Here is a 19,242-nt window from a genome sequence, read left to right as displayed (position 1 = left end):
TCTGAACTAAAATGCATTTAAAAGCACACAGTATGGGCCGGGCACAGTGGCTCACACCTGTAATCCCAGTACTTTGGGAGGCTGATGCAGGCGGATCACTTGAGGTCAGGAGTTCAAGACCAGCCTGGCCAATATGGCAAAACCCCGTCTCTACTAAAATACAAAAGTAGTTGGGCATGGTAGCACACACCTGTAATCTCAGCTACTAGGGAGGCTGAGGCAGGAGAATTGCTTGAATCCAGAGGGCAGAGGTTGCAGTGAGCTGAGATGGTACCACTGCACTCCAGCCTGGGTGACAGAGTGAGACTATCTCAAAAAAAAAAAAAAAAAAAAAGCACACAGTATTTGTTGTAATGATAAGAAAAAACAAGATTTTCTTTCTTGGCAATACTCAAATAAGTGATATAACTGACCACTTGGCTTATTTTCTAACCTCCAGAAAAGCATTTTTGAGCAAAGACAATTTCTAGACAAGCTGTGCCCGTGGTCCATCACCTGCCCGGAAACTCAGCAGATTCACCCATACAACCAAACACCACCAAGTCTTTTATGCAAAGAGAGTCTTACCTGTGAAAAGTTCAACCCATTCAATGGATGGCACTGCTCTTCCACCTTTTCCACTGCCCCAGTCTGTTTCCTCAGCCGCTCAGCCTCCTGGGCAAGGAACAGGTCTAAGACAGGCACCCCACGGGACTTAATGTCCACTTCAGTAAGCGAGTTGACCATAAGCATCACCCAGACAGGCCTCTTGCGCTCCCAGTTTCCGGCAATGGCATTGAAGAGGTAGTCTGCATAGAGTCCCTTGCCGCGCTGGTCTGGGGTCATCCACAAGGGCATCATGAGCTTGACATACTCCAGGTGGCGCTTGAGGCGGCAGTAGATGTCCCTGGGGAGCACATCTTGGAGGTTCTTGCCCTGCGGCAGCATCTGACAGCTGGTGAGAGCTGAGATCGTATAGGGGTCTGTGAGGTCCAACTCAAAGTACACAATGTTGCTCTGCAGGAAAGCCTCCTTAGAGTTGTCGGGGATGAAGTCCCAAACTCGGGTGTACGGGACATGGATCGTGCCAAAGAAGTAAGATGGCGGGTCTCGCTTAATGGTCCACAAGAAGGAATTCAACTCACTTTGCTGAAAAGAAAAAAGGCAACATCAAGGTACAATATGGGGGAGAGGGGAGGGGGGTGGTCAGGAACCTGTGAGAGGAAATGAATTAGTCACATTTCAAGAGAAAATATATCAAACTAGAATTTAGACTTTTGAGTCCATGTAGATTCACCTGCCAGGACAATCCATGTCTTAAATAGACAGGAGCAAATTATGAAATCAGGATGAAATCAGGGGCTCATTAGGACTCTAGTTTCAACCTTGGCTATACATTGGGATCACCAGGGGAGCTTTAAAAGAAGCATCTCTGAGTCCTACCTCCAGAGATTCTGATCTGATTGGTCTGGGATGAGACCCACCTTTTCAATCAAAAGGGGATGGGACCCCCCTTTTCAATCAAAATGTTGATTCCAAGATGAGAAAGCAATAGCAGTCACCAGTTTTGAGTTTGTGCCATGCCTGCCCTAGCAATGAACTGGGCAAGAGTTAAAGAAGTGAGTCTCAGGGGCCTCCAAGGATATATATACCTGATACCATCTAAGAGACACCTGAGAAGCCCATTCACTGTCTCCCGGCAGACCTGATGGTCCCTGCTCCTTCAGATCTCAAAACCAACATCCTCAAAGGCAGAGGCTTCCACTCTGGCTATGCACTGGAATCACCCACAAAGCTTTTCCAAGTCCAATGCCTGGATCCACCCCAGACCAATCACATCAGAATCTCTGGAGGTGGAACTCAGAAATGCTACTTTTTGGGGTTTTTTTGAGACAGAGTCTCACTCTGTTGCCCAGGCTGTGTGGTGCAATCCAAACTCACTTCACTGCAACCTCAGCCTCCCAGATTCAAGCAGTTCTCCTGCCTCAGCCTTCTGAGTAGCTGGGATTACAGGCGCTCGCCACCACACCCAGCTAATTTTTGCATTTTTAGTAGAGACGGGGTTTTACCATATTGGCCAGGCTGGTCTCAAACTCCTGACCTTGTGATCTGCCCACCTCAGCCTCCCAAAGTGCTGGAATTACAGGCATGAGCCACCGCGCCCGGCCAGAGATGCTACTTTTAAAGCTCCCCTGGTGATCCCAACATACAGCCAAGGTTGAAACTAGAGTCCTAATGAGCCCCTGATTTCATAGTTTGCTCCTGTCCCTTTAGGACGTGGATCACATTTCTTTCTCTCACAAAGCCTTCAGGTCCAGTCGCAGAGATCTGGATAATCTCTACTGGATAGATTATCTCCAAGCTGCTGCACATGCTGAGCAGTGGTGCATGTTCATCTGAGGCCAGACCATTTCACTCCTGGCCCCTGAGTGTCTCCCAACCTCAACAACTGGCATTTATAGCATATCTGCTTATTAAGACGCACTGTACAAAGAAGCGCAGTGCTCAAGGAGCTCAGGTGTGAGTGGCAGACATACTAGTGACAAGAACAATATGTCAAGAAAGCCAGAAATGTGAAAATCCAGGTTTATAAAAATATATATGTATATTTCAGCAGGGCATGGTGACTCACACCTGTAATCCCAGTACTTTAGAGGCTGAGGCGGGCAGATCACTTGAGCTCAGGGGTGAGACCAGCCTGGGCAACACAGCAAAACCCCGTCTCTACAAAAAATACCAAAATTAGTCGGGCATGGTGGTGCATGCCTGTAGTCCCAGCTACTCAAGAGGCTGAGGTGGATTGCTTGAGCCCAGGAGGTTGAGGCTGCAGATCGCACTACTGTGCTTCAACCTGGTCTACAGAATGAGACTTTATCTCAGAAAAAGAAAGAAAGAGAGAGAGAAGGAAGGACTGGAGGGAGGGAGGGAGGGAGAAATATTTGGAACATATTCACTTTACTGAAGGGTTTGACTTCAGCCTTTTAAGTAACATACTTCCCTTGGATTATGAAGTTTCCGTCTACAAGCAATTCTCATTATTCATGGTAGTTATATTTTATAAAGTTGCCACAAACACAAAATTAGCAAATACTAAACTGTTGTTCCTAAGGGAAACAAAAGGTTAAGTTCCTGTTAATAACATTTTCATCAACTGATCAAAACATAACCTTGTTTCATGTGTGCCTCTATTGAAAGGCACCTTATTGGCCCGGCATGGTAGCTGACGCCTGTAATTCCAGCACTTTGGGAGGCCAAGGCAGGCGGATTACCTGAGCTCAGGAGTTCATGACCAGCCTCAGCAACATGGTAAAATCCCGTCTCTACTAAAATACAAAAAATTAGCCAGGGATGGTGGAGGGCGCCTGTAGTCCCAGCTAGTTGGGAGACTGAGGCAGGAGAATTGCTTGAACCTAGGAGGTGGAGGTTGCAGTGAGCAGAGATCGCACCACTGTACTCCAGCCTGGGGGACAGAGCGAGACTCCATCTCAAAAAAACAAATTTTAGGCCGAGCATAGTGGCTGACACCTATAATCCCAGCACTTTGGGAGGCCAAGTATGGTGGATCACTTGAGGTCAGGAGTTCGAGCCTGTCCAACATGATGAAACTCCACCTCTACAAAAAATACAAAAATTAGCTGGGCGTGGTGGCATGCTCCTGTAGTGCCAGCTACTCTACTTGGGAGGCTGAGGCAGGAGAATTGCTTGAACCAGGAGGCGGAGGTTTCAGTGAGCCGAGATCCCACCACTGCATTCCAGCCTGGGCAACAGAGCAAGACGCAGTCTCAAAAAAGAAGAAAAAAAAATTTTAAACCATTGATTGTTGAAGTAATATTAAGAGATGAATCAACTACAGGGTCCCCATCCCCTAGGCATCCTCTTATGCAGTAATAAGGGTCCCTAGGGTTATTCAAATACTTCAAAAACGAAATGGAAACTGTACGTCTACCAAGAACGTCTGCTAAGGCGAATTAAGCAATCAAATGTCTCACTGTTGGTTAGAATTAGATCAACAGGGTAGAAGACACTGGGTAACTATAATAGATGCTAATCAAAAGCTGAGATTGACAGTTATGTCTTTGGTTAATTGTAAACAGGTAACAATTATTACCTACAAAAAGGTAGAGGCAGCCTTCGAAGAGTACTATTAGTTTATTTGTTCATGTAGAGGTCTGGCTCGTGAAATGTCTGGGGACCACTGGCCTATATAAGAGATCTAACTGCACAACTTCCAGGCAGTCTACCCAAGAACTTCTACATGGTTTCCAACTGGGAAACACAGCAAACAAGCTGAAATGTTATTATTAAAGCCATGGGCACCTGATTCATCTATCAGGACACCATCATGTTAAACAAATATATTCCCAGGAAAACCAAACCCATACTGCAGGATAATGGAGGGGTGGGATTTGCTTTGGTTCAGTTTTGGTTTGTTTTAATCCAATACACTTAATCTGCCTAAGGCCCCCATCCAACCTCAAAATACCTGCATTTCTCTTCAGAAGCAGTCTGTTCAATATGCATCCATTTTCGTTTTATTATTTATTTATTGTTGCCTTTTCACCTATTACTGGTCTAGAAATAAGGTCACTGTATGATCTTTTCACTGAAAACTGCTTAAATGTAAAACACACACACACACTCACACATATGTCTGGCCTCTAGCCGTGCAATGACAGTACCGATGCTAACAGCAGCTGTTCGTTGTGTGCTAGTCTCCACCCAAACATTGTGCATGGACTTTCCCACTGCCTGCATTCAACACAATTATTTCTGCTGAGCCTACCATGTGCCAGACACTGTTCTAGGCACTGAGAATACAGCAGTGAGTGACACACAGGGCCCTGTTGGTGCTAATTGCTGTGGAGAACATGTAAGCCGGCTTTAAGTCTTTCATCTTGGAGGAGGCCAAGACGTAACTTTCTTCCAGTGTCCCAAATCTGGGTTCATCTGCCACGAGCTGCCTCCACCATGCCGCCTAAGTTGGATCCTAACGAGATCAAAGTCGTATACCTGAGTTGCACTGGGGGTGAAGTCAATGCCTCGTCTGTGCTGGCCTCCAACATCAGCCCCCCTGCGTCTGTCTCCAAAAAAGATTGGTGATGACATTGCCAAGCCAACCAGTGACTGGAGGGGTCTGAGGACTACAGTGAAACTGACCATTCAGAACAGACAGGCCCAGATTGAGGTGGTACCTTCTACTTCTGCCCAGATCATCGAAGCCTTCAAGGAACCAGCAAGAGACAGAAAGAAACAGGATAATATTAAACACAGTGGAAATATCACTTTTGATGAGGTTGGCAGCACCAATCTTTAGCCAGAGAACTCTCTGGAACCATTAAAGAGATCCTGGGGACTTCCCAGTCTGTGGGCTGAATCTTGATGGCTGCCACACTCATGACATCATAGATAACATCAACAATGGTGCAGCGGAATGCCCAGCTAGTTAAGGAGCACAAAGGAAAACATTTCTATAAAGGATCATTTGACAACAAAAACCACAAAAAGAACATGTAAGCCAGAAAAGGGATAGTGAGTACTGTGGCACAGGGTTGCAGGGGTGATTTTAAGTAGGGGGACCAGAAAAGTCACTGTCTAGAAAGACATCTAAGCCTTGCCATGAAGGAGACAAGGGGCCCACTAAGGGGATATCTAAGAGAAGAGCATTCCCTCCAGGAGGCAGAAACAGCAGTGCAAAGGCCCTGAGGCAGGGAGGGCCTCCATGTACTGGAAGACCAGCAAGGAGGCCAGCACGACTGAAAGGGATAGCTGAAGAGGAAAGCAGGAGGCAGACGTCAGAGAGGTGAGTAAGGCCAAGCCATGCAGGGTTGGTGGGCCCCTGGAAAAGCCCCAGGAAGTGTAGAGGACTATGTGATCACAAACGAGAGGTTCCCGATAAGTCCTGCTCTTGCAAAAGAAGCAGGGCGTTCCTTCCCTGCAAACAGGGAGGACAAAGGAGCCAGTTGCAAACAGCAGACCCTGGGGCTTGTTTATGTGTAAACATCTTGAAAATCCAGAAAGTCAGGGAAAGGTCAGAAAAACAACAATGTGTCTTGTGACTTGGCAACATTCCACAAACGACTGTATAAAATAAAGCAGAGCGCGCCATTCGAGGCAGCCGCCATGTTTGTCTTGTCTTGTGTTGTCTTGTGTGTTCATTCCTTTGTTTAGGAAACACGCGGACCCCAACAAGGAAGAGCTCAGGCTTTCAACTGAGTCAAATGGGAGCCAGCCCAGGTTTTTGAGAGAGGAGTGACATCAGCTGACAGTGTGTTCAAAGGATCACCCTGGAGGCTGGGATGAATAGAAGGATGAGGGCAGACACAAGTAGGTCAGTTAGGACATTACCAAAATAATCAAAGTGGGAGTGACAGGATTGATGGAAGTGATCAAATTCCAGATGTAGTCTAGAAAACAGGATTTGCTGGCCAGTACGGTGCCTCATGCCTATAATCCCAACACTGTGGGAAGCTTGATCCCAAAAGTTTGAGACCAGCCTGGACAACACAGCAAGACCCTGTCTCTACAAAAAATTTAAAAATTAGCCAGGCATGGTGGCAGGCACCTCTGGTCCCAGCTACTTAGGAGGTTGAGGTAGGAAGACGGTTTGAGCCTGGGAGGATGAGACTGCAGTAAGCTGTGATCGCACCACTGCACTCCAGCCTGGGCAACAGAGTGAGACCCTATCTCAAAATTTTGAAAAAAAAGAAAAAGAAAAAAGAAAAAACAGAACTTGCTGATGAAAGGATGAGGTTATCATTTACAGGGAAAGGTCAGAAATTTGGTTTTGGATCTGTGCAGATGACATGTCAAGCACACAACCTAGTGCCAAGGTCCAGCTGGTAGGTGAATCTGTAAGTCTGGAGCTTGGGAGAGGCCTGGGCCAGAGATAAAGATGAGGGCATCATCACCACGTAGATGGTCTTTAAAGCCATGGAACTAGATAAGTCTGCAACAGGATGTCCACAGGAGAAAAGGTCTAGAAGTAGACTCAGGGCCCTCTCACCCTAATAAGTCTGGGGAAAGAAGAGCAGCTAGCAAGGGAGAATGAGAAGTGGCCAGCAAGGTTGCTGGGAAAATCAGAAGAGTAGGAGGCCGATTGAAGAAAGTACTTCAAGGAGCAGAAAGTAAGCAAGTGGGTTAAATGTGAATGGTAGGCCAAATAAATCAAGAATTTGAGAACTGACCTCTGGATTGAGCACCACTGAAGTCACTAGGGACCCAGACAAGAATAGTTGGAGTGGTATGGTGGGAGCAAAAATAGGTCTTGTGCTAAGTGGTGGACAGGTAGGCTGGCTCCTGAGTCCAGGCTTTTAAACACCATATTTATGCAGCCTTAACATGCAATAGACTTTACTTGTTATTCAGAGTCATATCTTTTTTCAGTTAATACCCTGCTAGTTGCATTGTTGCTCAGGAATGCCACCTGACTCCAAATCTAGAAAAGCTCTGTCCAGCTCACCTTCCCGATCCCAGATGATTGCCCAGGTAAATGCCACACTGACCTTGTTACATCCTCAGGTGCCACCTTTCCCATCTTCTCTTTTCAAGTTAACACAAGTCAGGGGCTTTTCTGTTTTTTTTTATGCCAAGGGCTATATCTTATTCACCTTCATATTCCCAAATACTGAAATACTTGCCATATACTACTACATAGGCGCTCAAAAAGAGTTTTTTTAAAGAAGTGAATCTTATCATGTACAACTTCTTCAATACCTACAGTTCTGTTCTGACAAACAGGGCACCCAGACTCCCACTGTGTGCGTCAATAACCATTCCTGTTGAACACTGATCCTGCCCCACCAGACACGTCTTCGGCAGGGCACAGGCTGAAAGAAGAGTCTTCAGGACTCTTCTTTACCTTACCTTGCCCACTGGCGAACCCCCGGACCCTTGCACTTACTGTACTGGTGCAGCTGCCTCTGCCTCTCTCATACTGATATCCTCAGGGTAAGGCTATTTATCTCTACAAAAAAATAAAAAAAATAAAAAAAAAACAGAAAAAAAAACCTTCACTACTCCATTTCACTGTTAAAATATATGGCAATTAGAAGAAGCCATAGATTTTAACATTAGGATGGTTTAAAAGAAAATAAAACTGAACCACTATTAACATGTCCCTTCTACCTTGTTACAACTGTTCCCAGAAGGAAAAGACAGCCGGACATGGTGGCTCATGCCTGTAATCCCAAGACTTTGGGAAGCTGAGGCAGGAAGACCATTTGAGGCCTGGAGTTCAAGGTTACAGTGCGCTATGATCACAACACTGCACTCCATCCTGGGTGACAGAGCAGGACTCTGTCTCAAAAAAAGAAAAGAAAAAAGAGAGAGAAAACATGGCCATGGGTGACTGAGACATAGAAGCTACAAGCTTCTGAATCAAACTGAGATTTTAACAGACACCTGTGTAGTCCATCCAGTGAAAAAGAACAAGGCACAATGACAACTGTGTATTGCAAGCTAACTCCATAACACCCAGCACCCCCTCAGCTCCTCCCATCCTAGCATCACTGGACCTGCAATAACTGCACTTTTCCAAGATTGCTCTTAAGCAGCCCAGCCATAATGAAGCTGGCTTTACATTTTCCTTTTCATTCAACAAATATTTGTTGAGCATCTGCTATGGCCAGGCATTCTTCTGGATACTGGGGATACAGAGGCAAATAAAACAGACAAAAAACCCTGCCCTTATGAAGATGACTCAGGGGAAGGGGTAGCAATAAACAAAAATTTTTATCAGATGGTGATTAAGTGCTATAAATAAAAATAAAGCAGGGAAGGCAGATGGTAGTGGTGGCAGCGGTTGATATCACCTTTACGAGAGTAATCAGGAAGAAACTCATTGAGAGACACTTGAGCCAAAGCCATTGGAGGTAAGGGAGCAAGCCTGTGGATAAATAAGGGGAGAACTTTCCAGGGGGAAGAAAGAGCAAGTGTAAAAGGCATCAGGCCGGGCATGATGGCTCACAACTATAATCCCAGCACTTTGGGAGGCCGAGGCGGGTCGATCATGAGGTCAGGAGTTCGAGAGCCTGGTCAAGATGGTGAACTTCCATCTCCACTAAAAATATAAAAATTAGCCAGGCGCAAGTAGTGGACGCCTGTAATCCCAGCAACTCAGGAGGCTAAGGCAGAAGAATCACTTGAAACGGGGAGGCTGAGGTTGCAGTGAGCCAAGATCATGCCACTGCACTCTAGCCTGGGTGACAGAGCAACACTCAAAAAAAAATAAAATAAAATAATTTTTTTAAAAAAGACATTAGGCAGGAATAGGAAAGAATACTAAGAGTTCTGTTATGATAAGAAAAGAGACTCAACCTGCGTGGTGCTCAGGGTAAACCCTGTAGTGTCTAGGGGCCAATTTAGGCTCAGAAGACCTCCCTAATGATTAACCAACCATGAAAACCAAACCAGCTCTCAAGCCTACAATCCTGCAGAATCCTATAAGGACTGCTGCACTGGATCGGAGACTGGATCCCAGGACTTCCCCTCTAGAATCTCAAGACCCCAACCCACTGAGGGACCCAACCACAATGCCCTTACAGCATGTGGGTCAGACATACAGCAATATGTGCCACTGATTGGCCTTCCCAGTTCCACAGGGGGTAAGACAGAGTTTGCCCACAGAATAGAACAGCGATTCTCAAAGTATGGTCCAAGGACCTGTGGGTGTGCCGAAGAGACTTTCAGGGAGTCTATAAGGTCAAAACAGTTTTCACAAAACTAAGATATTTTCCTTTCACCCTCATTTTCTCACAAGGTGCTGTAGAATTTTCTGGAGGCTACACGTATGTAATGAGGTCACTGCTCTGATGGCTAATGGAATGTGTGCTATGTTGTGTTTTATGGTTTTCAATACTTTTTTTTTTTTTTTTTTTGGATGTAGGGTCTCGCTCTTTCACCCAAGCTGGAGTGCAGCGGTGCAATCGCACCTCACTGTAGCCTCCACCTGCCATGCTCAAGGTTTCCTCCCACCTCACCTCTGGAGTAGCTGGGACTGCAGGCACATGTCCCCACGCTGGTAATTTTTTTTTTTTTTTTTTTTTTTTTTTTTTTTTTTGTAGAGGCGAGGGTCTCGCCATGTTGCTCAGGCTGGTCTGCAACTCCTGGGCTCAAGAGATCCACCGCCTTGGCCTTCCAAAGTGCTGGGATTACAGGAGTGAGCCACCATGCCGGGCTTCTTTGATAATTTTTTGTAATGTAAAGGAGTCCTGAGACCAAAAGGTAGGACAACCGATGGACTAAAGGACTCATAAAGACAGATTCTAAAGGAGACAAATCTTATCCTGACTCACTCGTCATAATTACCCATTGATAATAGGTTTTGCAGAAGTGAAAGACATCGTGCTTTCTTGTGAGGAGATGGACTCCTGCCTTGTCTAACAAGCATGAAGCGGCCACTCCGCAACAGAGTTTGAAACCACGCCTGGTGCAGACTCCCCTCTCCAGCTGCTGCGCTTCCTGCCTTGGTAGAGGGCCGTCCGCAGACTCGCGACACCTTAGAGAGGCGAACACCGTGCGTCTTCCCAGCCAGCCCCGAGCTCCAGGATCGGCTGTATTTGGCCGTCCTCTGCTTTGCGGCAGTTGGGATGAGGAATAGAATTGCGAATGGCCACGGGTAGAGGCAGACCGGGGAGCTGCGCAGGTGTCATCAAAGATGGGCGGACCTCTAAATTCCAGCCCCACTCCCTACAACCCCCAAACCCCCCAACCCCCCGCGTCGCGGGCGCACCAGAAGGATAAGCCTGGCATGGCCCTCCCCAGAGCCAGGGACGCAAAAAGATCAAACCCACCGGAACAAATGCTCGAAATTCAACCTATGCCGCACTCAGAAGAGAGGGAGTCGAGAACCACAGAAAATTCTGAGGGTAGGAAAACTGATCAGAGAAGGAAATATTCATCTCTAAAGAGGTCCAGCCTCGGAGACGCAAGACCTGTCCGCTATAGAGCTGTGTGGACTCGGGCAGGTCACTGGGCCTCCCTTGCCTGGGTTTCCCTCACCTGCAAAACCTGATGCGAACATCTAAAGCGCCCGGCTGGACACGCAAGGCTCAGGCAGTGGTCACTCCGCAAACGCACTCTGTGACCTGGAGCACACAGGTCCCCCGCTGAGTGTCAGTTTCCCAGATCCGTAAAACAAGGGAAATGGCTTCAACTCCCTAAAGTCCCTTCTAACTCAGGCACTGAACATATAAAGGTTAAACCAAGCAGCTGCAGGGCGCTGTTAATATTTTGATAAGAGCAGGTGAAATTAAACTCTTAAGGAAGAGAGGGAAGAAGAAACTTCAAATAAATGTACCCAAGTTACTGCTCCGCTACGTCCTAGCGGATCGGTCCCCCAAAAGCTCGCGAAAATGGCTGGCGAGACCCCAGGGGCCCTCCCGGACGCCCTTGGGCTGGCGGAGGGCAAAGGCCAGGGCACTGAGTCCCTTGGAGCCTGCTGGCCGCTCCCCTGCGGGAAAGAGGAACCCGAGTGCGCGGAAAGGCGCGCGAGCAAGGAGCGCCGCGGTGCTAGGTGAAAGCCCAGCTGCGGAAGTCGGCTCCGGGTCCGAAAGCGCTGCTTCGCGGGGATCGGAGGGAAACCATCCCAAGGAGGTGCGGAGAGGCCACCTCTCCAGCACCCGACGCGCGTCTTACTTGGGGCTTGAGCTCGCAGTTGGCGGCGCCAGGCGCCCCGCGCCGCCGAGCTGCGCCCGTGGGCAGGAGGCAGAGGGTCTGCAGCAGGAACCAGCTCCAGGGACTCATCCTCCTCACGGCGGCTCCGAGACCCGGAACGCGGAGGGAAGGAGTAGGGCAGCGGTGGCTGCCCGCCCTGGCTAGCCGGGGCCGCGGGGCCGCCTCCGGGCGGGGCTGGGGTGAGCCCGGCAGCGGCGGCCACGTGGGGCCGGGCCCCGACCTCCCTCCCCCCACCCCAACCCCGCAGGTCAGCCCCGCGCCTAGGCGGCCGCGGAGTCCCGAACCGCGTTTCTCCCGCCCAAACCCTGTCAGGGCCGCAGCCCACCTCGTGTGACCGCAAGAGGGGAAAAGTGAAGTTCCAGCGCTGTCCTAAATTCAACCTAAAATCGCATTGGTTCCCGCGTTTACGTCTGTGCTTGTGCTGCCAATTTTGAGGGGAGGGTGCCTCTTTATTGAAAGAGGCAGACAAAATAAACAAATGAAAGGCTATCTATAAAGGACAATTCATTTCAACAAAGGAAATCTCATGGAAGTTTTGAAAATCCAGGACCACAAAAGCCTGCGCTCCATTAAGAGCCCTCTTAAGGGATTTTTGGGAATAATATTAAGGATGTTAACACCAAACTCAGAGGATTGCTACAAGGATTAAAAAAGGAAATTTATGAGAAAACCTTGATTGGCGAACATAACAGGCCTGCAAACTGCAGTCACTCCACTTCGGCTCCAAAGCCCCTCTGAGGATTTTTCACAGCGTTGGTCCATCAGGAAGAAAAAAAATTATAAAAGCAAGTAGCTGTGCCCCGCCTGCCGCACCTCCTACCCATGCCTGAGCGCACTTTACCACCACCTTTTAAAGTCCAGACTTCTGCGCGATTAACTTCGGAGTGGTGTTCGCAGGGGCATTTGTTGCAATGGTCTTTAATCGTTTTAAGTCGCTGTCCATTTTGAGAATCTGATAACTGGACGATCTCCCAGGGAAAAAGAAAAAAGGGGGGGGCAGATTTGCATACAATGCGGAGAGAGGTTTTCTGAAGCCAGTTTCCAGCTTTCTCGTAAAGAACCCCTGGCTTTGAAGAGCCAAGTCTTTCGAGCTTTAACTCCACCAGCAGTTAGGGTTCAGATGTTTTTGTAAAATCGCTAACTTTTTTCTAAGTTTGAGTGGGGATTTGCTTTCTGGAATTGACTGTCTCCTGTCTTCAGATGACTGCCCCATGTCAGCCCGGCGGCGATCATTAGTCTCCGGGCCAACCCGGGACGCTGCTCTTTGGCGTTTTCAGGCGCCAGCGCTGCCGCCTGCTGGCAAAAACGTTCTCTTTCGGTTGTGAGGGGATGAGCAAAAGCATCAAGAACTTAAGTTGCCCTGAGCTAAGATCACACCACTGCACTCCAGTGGGAGTGGGCCACATAGTGAGACCCTGTCTCTTATTTAAAAAAAAAAGAAAGAAAGAAAACCTCGAAAGGATGTAATTACCTATTATTTCATGTTCTCTTTCCCACTCCAAATGAATCAATCTGTGTGAACAGAGAGTAGCCTAGCTCTCTCTGACCACACAAAACATAGCTGAATTTGTTCATTTTCTCCTATTGTTTTTCTCTCTTTTATTTCGTTGGTTTCTGCTCTTACCTTTGTTAGTTCCTTCTGTTTGTTTACTTTTGGGTTTACGTTGCTTTTTTTCTGCCTTCTTAAGGTGGTACCTTAAGTCACTGACTTTAAGCCTTCTTGCTTTTGTAATATAAGCATCTAAAGCTATAAATTTTCCTCTAAGCACTGCTTTAACTACATCACCCGAATTTTGAAAAAACTGTATTTCATTATCTTTCATTATCTACTTTCCCTGGTGATTTTCTTCTTTGCCCGTGAATTATTTACAAGTAGGTTGATTTCCAAATTATGGAATCTTCCTAAATACTAGGTTGGTGCAAAAGTAATTGTGCTTTTTGCAGTATCAATAGATTTATAATCCAATTCCATTGTATTCCATTGTAATCAGAAAACATACTCTGTATGATTTTGATTATTTGGAATTCATTGGGACTTGTTTTATGGCTCAGCATATGGTCAGATACTGAGTATGAAATATCATCCACATCCAAAGTACCTAGATAATTTTGTTTGGTTCTCACATTTTTTAAATGAAGCGGGGTTTGTTTTGTTTTGGTTTGGTTTTTTCTCTTAGCCAGACCCGTCATCAAGTAGGATTTATTCTGTAAGACACTCGGTGTCCAAACATCCTGTAGAATCACATCTACTCTACTTACATTGCTTCCACAGACATTCCTAAGTCCACTATCATCCCACAGTGCTGACCCAGACCTGGTGACAGGCTGACATGGCCTGGTCCCCACTTGCCTCATACAGACATCTGGGTTGCAGGCCTTTCTGCCTTTCCCTTCCTGGTTAGGAAGGAGATGTTAAATGTACCTATGACCTCTCTGCCTGTCTGCAGAGTTTCTGTATCAAGTTCAGCTCCTTAACTTGGGCTTTGTTACTGGACCATACCTCTGGCTGCCCATTGCCAGAGCCCTGAATTGCTTCTGAACTTTCCTCTGGTCCTTTCTCTTTCCCATTTCATGTATGGCTGATATCCTTGGCAACTCTCTCATATTAGTCCATTTTGTGCTGCTATAGAAGAATACCACAGAATGGGTCATTTATAAAGAGCAGAAATGTATTTCCTTACAGTTTTGGAGGCTGGAAAATCAGAGACCAAGGTGCCTGGCATCTGGCAAGGGCCTCCTTACTGCATCACCCCATTGTGGAAGGTGAGAGGACAAGAGAGCAAGAAAGAGAGAGGAATCAAGATTGAGAGCTAAAGTCAGCCTCAAGCCATTCATGAGGTCGTGAGGGTGAAGGCCTCCAATGATGCCCCAGCTCCCAACAATGTTGCATTAGGGATTAAGCTTCCAACACATGCTTTTGGAGGACACCTTCAAAGTATGGCATCCCCTTAGGTCCACCTACTCTTAAGTGCTTCTTTTGTGCCCCTAGTACTGACTTTCTGAATTCATACAAACCTATGAGGCTTACCCCTTCATAGCAGTGCCTGAGGAAGTTATACTGTGGGTACCGTTTTGCTCTTTCCTCAAAATCAGATTTACCCTAAAAAATAAAGTTTTCAAAGTATGCAGAGGACTTGCTATGGCTTCAGCAACACCTCTGTGCCTTCACCCTGCCTTTTTCTACCTGGCTTCACTGACTTGCAGCCATCCACGGATTTTCCAAGGTGGTCAGGACATCATAGGTGTGGTGGCAGGTCCCCTTGGTTGTCCCTCCTGATATTCACACTTACATTTCATGCCCTGTCCTTTACTGTAACCAGAACCTGAGACTTGCTTCTAACAATGAAATGTGGCAATGGTCATGGGCTGTGCTGTGATTACTTGTACATGACTACTTAAACATAGAGTGCTAGTCTTCTAAAGTCTCTCTCTCCATTGCTATCTTTGGATAAGCAAGTTGCCATGAGTCCTACAGCCATGAAGACATGAATTCTGCCAACAACCTAAGTGAGCTCAGGAGCAGATCCCTCTCCAGTTGAGCCTCCGATGAGAATCCAGTCCTAGCCAACAACACCCTGACTGTAGCCTTGTGAGACCCCAAGCAGAGGACTCAATTAAGCTATGTCTACACTCCTGATCCAAAGCAACTGGGAAAATAAATGTGTGCTGCTTTAAGCCACCGGGTTTGTGGTAATTTGTTGCAGCAGCAATAGATAACTAATACACCAGGGGAAGTGGGATGTTAAGCACTTCCTCAGGAGTTCCAGCGTGGCACTCAACCAGCAGGCTGTGTCCGTCCTCAAGGTGACCAGTTGAAGACCTAAGCTGACAGAGGTGTGGAAACACCTACTCCCTCCACTGCCAGGTGTGCAGGCTCCGTGCATTCTTGGAAAGGGACTGAATGTTGCCACACTCCCTCAGCCACCCAGTGTTGGCACAAGAATTTCTAAGTAGGAAAGAGTGGCAAGTATGCCAAAGCTGCATTTGCTTTGCAGCACGCTGCTTGTACCATATTGTAAAAAAGAGAAAACATCCCTGGACAGCTGGGAGCTGGTCTGGTTTTATCAGTCGGGCCTCGGTGTTGCTACAAGCTGCCCTGGCACCCACAGCTAAGTCATGGTGTTCTCCTGTTGAACACAAACAATTTCACAGAGCATCAACATCAGACAAGGCCACTCCGTGATGAATGAAGATGAAAGCATGACCCCTCCATAATCACATCTCAACACAGACAAAACATGAACATTGGCCAAGTCACAAGAAAGGATGTCCAGTCATCCGCCTCTTCTGACTAAGGAGTGACAGCTGCTCCTTTACCAAGGCCAACTTTCACCTCCATTCATTTCTCTCACCTCATAGATGAGTTATGTGAAGATTCTATTTGGGGATGCATTATGATCCCCCAAAATTCATATATTAATGCCCTAACCCCCAGTGCTTCAGCATGTGACTGTATTTAGAGATAAAGTCTTTGAAGAGATGATTAAGTTAAAATGAGACTGTAAGGATGGGCCCTAATCCAATCTGACTGGTGTCCTTATAAAAAGAGGAAATTTGAGCCAGGCGTGGTAGCTCTCACCTGTAATCATAGCACTCTGGGAGGCCAAGGCAGAAGGATGGCCTGAGCCCAGGAGTTAGAGATCAGCTTGGGCAACAAAGGGAGACACTGTCTCTACAAAAAAAAAAAATTAGCCTGGCGTGGTGGCGCACGAATGGGGTCCCAGCTACTTAGGAGACTGAGGCTGGAGGATCCCTTGTGCCTGGGAGATCAAGAAGACTACAGTGAAACATGGTCTCCACTGCACTTCAGCCTGGGCAACAGAGTGAGGCCCTGTCTCAAAAAAAAAAAGAAGAGAACAGCAGGGACATCCACACATGGAGGGGCAACCATATGAGCACACAGAAAGAAGGCAGTCATCTGCAAGCCAAGGAGCAAGGCCTCAGGAGAAAAGACCTGCCAACACTTTGATCTCGGACTTGCAGCATCCAGAACTGTAAGAAAATAAATTTCTGGGCCAGGCACAGTGGCTCACACCTGTAATCCCAGCATTTTGGGAGCCCAAGGCAGGCAGATCACATGAGGTCAGGAGTCCAAGAATAGCCTGGCCAACACGGTGAAACCCCGTCTCTACTAAAAATACAAAACTTATCCAGGTGTAGTGGCATGGACCTGTAATCCCAGCTACTCGGGAGGCTGAGGCAGGAAAATCACTTGAACCCGGGAGGCAGAGGTTACAGTGAGCCGAGATTGCACCACTGCACTCCAGCCTGGGCAACAGAGCAAGACTGTCTCAAAAAACAAAAAAAGAAAAGAAAAGAAATTTCTGTTGTTTAAGCCGCCCAGTCTGGGGTATTTTTTTATGGCATCCCAAGCTGACTAATACTTGATAGCACCCAACCCAGAGCAAAGCCCACTTCCTTGAACCCTCCCCCAAATCATCTGACAAGTCCAAATCCTATAACAAGCCCTCCTAACACCTTCCTGATATGCCCTACTGTTCCCCAAAATATGAGAAAATTTGGACACACAAAAGACACACATCTAGAGAATTCTCCCTCGTTGAAAACAGCAATAAATCCAACTAATGCAATTTTGAGTGTGTCCCTGGTGGTCTATGGCTGAAGGGCATTGTTAATTGTATGTCTACTTGGAGTGATGTTGGCCAGCCCCCATGCCATCCTTGTGCTTCCACTGATCTTCTATCAGACCTTGTGGAGGGAGACCTACTGGAATTGGCACCTGCCCATCTCTTCTCCCATTCCTCCTCTCCAGCCCCTCCCCTCCCTGCATACCGCATGGTGACACTGTGCTAGGTGAATGCTCACTTGCTCCTAGAAGCCCAGTGCAATGCTGGTGCCTGTACAGAGGAGTCCTGACAGAAAGAGCTTCACGATATGTCGAGATGAACTGGGGCCTCCCAGGAGAGCACAGGAAAAAAGAATGGGTGGTCACTGTTCAGCTAGCTTCAGGCTTTTGCCTCGCTATCTGGGAGACACCAGCAGAAGGAAAGGGCTGAATTGCTGGACATTGGAAGAAAAAGAGTTTTTTACCAGAGAGGGGCAGAAGGGTAAAGAAGCTAGAGGCAAGGAGACTGGAGACAGCCATTAAGGGGAAGACAGCAGAGATATTGACAAGGGGGTTTTGTGATGGCTTCCTGTTGAAATTTTTCAAGAAATTTCCAGTGATACTTAAATTACACACCATTCGGCAGGGCGCGGTGGCTCACGCCTGTAATCCCAGCACTTTGGGAGGCCGAGGCGGGTGGATCATCAGGTCAGGAGATCAAGACCATCCTGGCTAACACGGTGAAACCCCGTCTCTACTAAAAAAAAAAAATGCAAAAAATTAGCCGGGCGTGGCGATGGGCGCCTGTAGTCCCAGCTACTCGGGAGGCTGAGGCAGGAGAATGGCGTGAACCCGGGAGACAGAGCTTGCAGTGAGCTGAGATCACGCCACTGCACTCCAGCCTGGGCGACTGAGTGAGACTCCGTCTCAAAAAAAAAAAAAAAGAAAAAAATTACACACCATTCCTTTAGAGGTGGGTTTTAGACCTCTGACAGTTGGCATATGGCTTCACTGTGGGCACAGAGAAGAGAGAAGGCCTTCCAAAGGGGGCCCAGCCACACACAAGGGACAATGAGCTAAACGTTTAGTTTTCACTGTGAGTAAACAAGTAAACAAAACTATGAACTTTTTCTAAAAGTGACCTGAATGATCAGCAAGTTCTTACAAGACAGGGGAGTGATTGTTCTATAAAACCTTTAAAAGCTTTAACTTGCATCCAGACATGGTGACTCACGCCTGTAATCCCAGCATTCTGGGAGGACAAGGTGGGCAGATCACCTGAGTTCAGGAGTTTGAGACCAGCCTGGCCAACACAGCAAAACCCCGCCTTTACTAAAAGTACAAAAAAAAATAATAATAATAATTAGCTGTGCGTGGTGGCGCATGCCTGTAATCCCAGCTACTCGGGAGGCTGAGGCGGGAGAATGGCTTGAACTCAGGAGGCGGAAGTTGCAGTGAGCCAAGATCGCACCATTGCACTCCAGCCTGGGTGACAGAGCGAGAATCCATCTCACCAAAAAAAAAAAAAAAAAAAAAAAAAAAAAGTTCTAATTTGCTACCCAAACATATTTGGTGGTGTGTGTTTGTTTGTTTGTTTTTGGAACAAAGTTTCGCTCTTGTTGCCCAGGCTGGAGCACAATGGTGCGATCTTGTCTCACTGCAACCTCTGCCTCCCGGGTTCAAGTGATTCTCCTGCCTCAGCCTCCTGAGTAGCTGGGATTACAGGCACCCGCCACTTCTGACTTCAGGTGATCCACCCGCCTCAGCTTCCCAAAGTGCTAGGATTACAGGCATGAGCCACCTTGCCCGGCCATGGTGTGCACTATTTTTTATCCTTAGGGGATCCTGCATCTTTTCTAGAAACTGTTTCACTCATTTATACAACGCCCTTATCAAATACCTGAACAGTTTAGTACCAAGTGAGGGTTTATAAAGATGAATGTGGCAGGGTGCAGTGGCTAACGCCTGTAATCCCAACACTTTGGGAGGCCAAGGTAGGCAGATCACCTAAGGTCAGGAGTTAG

The 19,242-nt window shown here is 47.3% G+C and overlaps 1 protein-coding gene across 6 annotated transcripts in view; it reads right to left on the bottom strand.

Annotated features, from left to right (window-relative positions):
* The window catches only part of TRABD2A (TraB domain containing 2A), a 59,053-nt gene extending 47,131 nt beyond the window's left edge, over positions 1-11,922 (bottom strand). For 2 of the 6 annotated variants that reach the window (XM_017892978.1, XM_017892984.1), the window contains exons 1-2: positions 11,614-11,922; positions 568-1,128 (exon numbers count right to left, since the gene is read on the bottom strand). In XM_017892978.1, coding sequence (XP_017748467.1) covers positions 568-1,128; positions 11,614-11,721 — 669 coding nt within the window. In that variant the 5' untranslated portion in view covers positions 11,722-11,922. The other 4 variants (XM_017892981.1, XM_017892983.1, XM_017892982.1 and 1 more) reach the window with 3 other exon arrangements.
* Between the last annotated feature and the right edge of the window lie 7,320 nt (positions 11,923-19,242).

Source organism: Rhinopithecus bieti, unplaced genomic scaffold (genome assembly GCF_001698545.2).
Source record: "Rhinopithecus bieti isolate Rb0 unplaced genomic scaffold, ASM169854v2 scaffold_23283, whole genome shotgun sequence".
Lineage (NCBI taxonomy): Eukaryota > Metazoa > Chordata > Mammalia > Primates > Cercopithecidae > Rhinopithecus > Rhinopithecus bieti.
The sequence above is the reverse complement of the archived record's forward strand: the minus strand, read 5'-3'. Positions and strand labels throughout refer to the sequence as shown.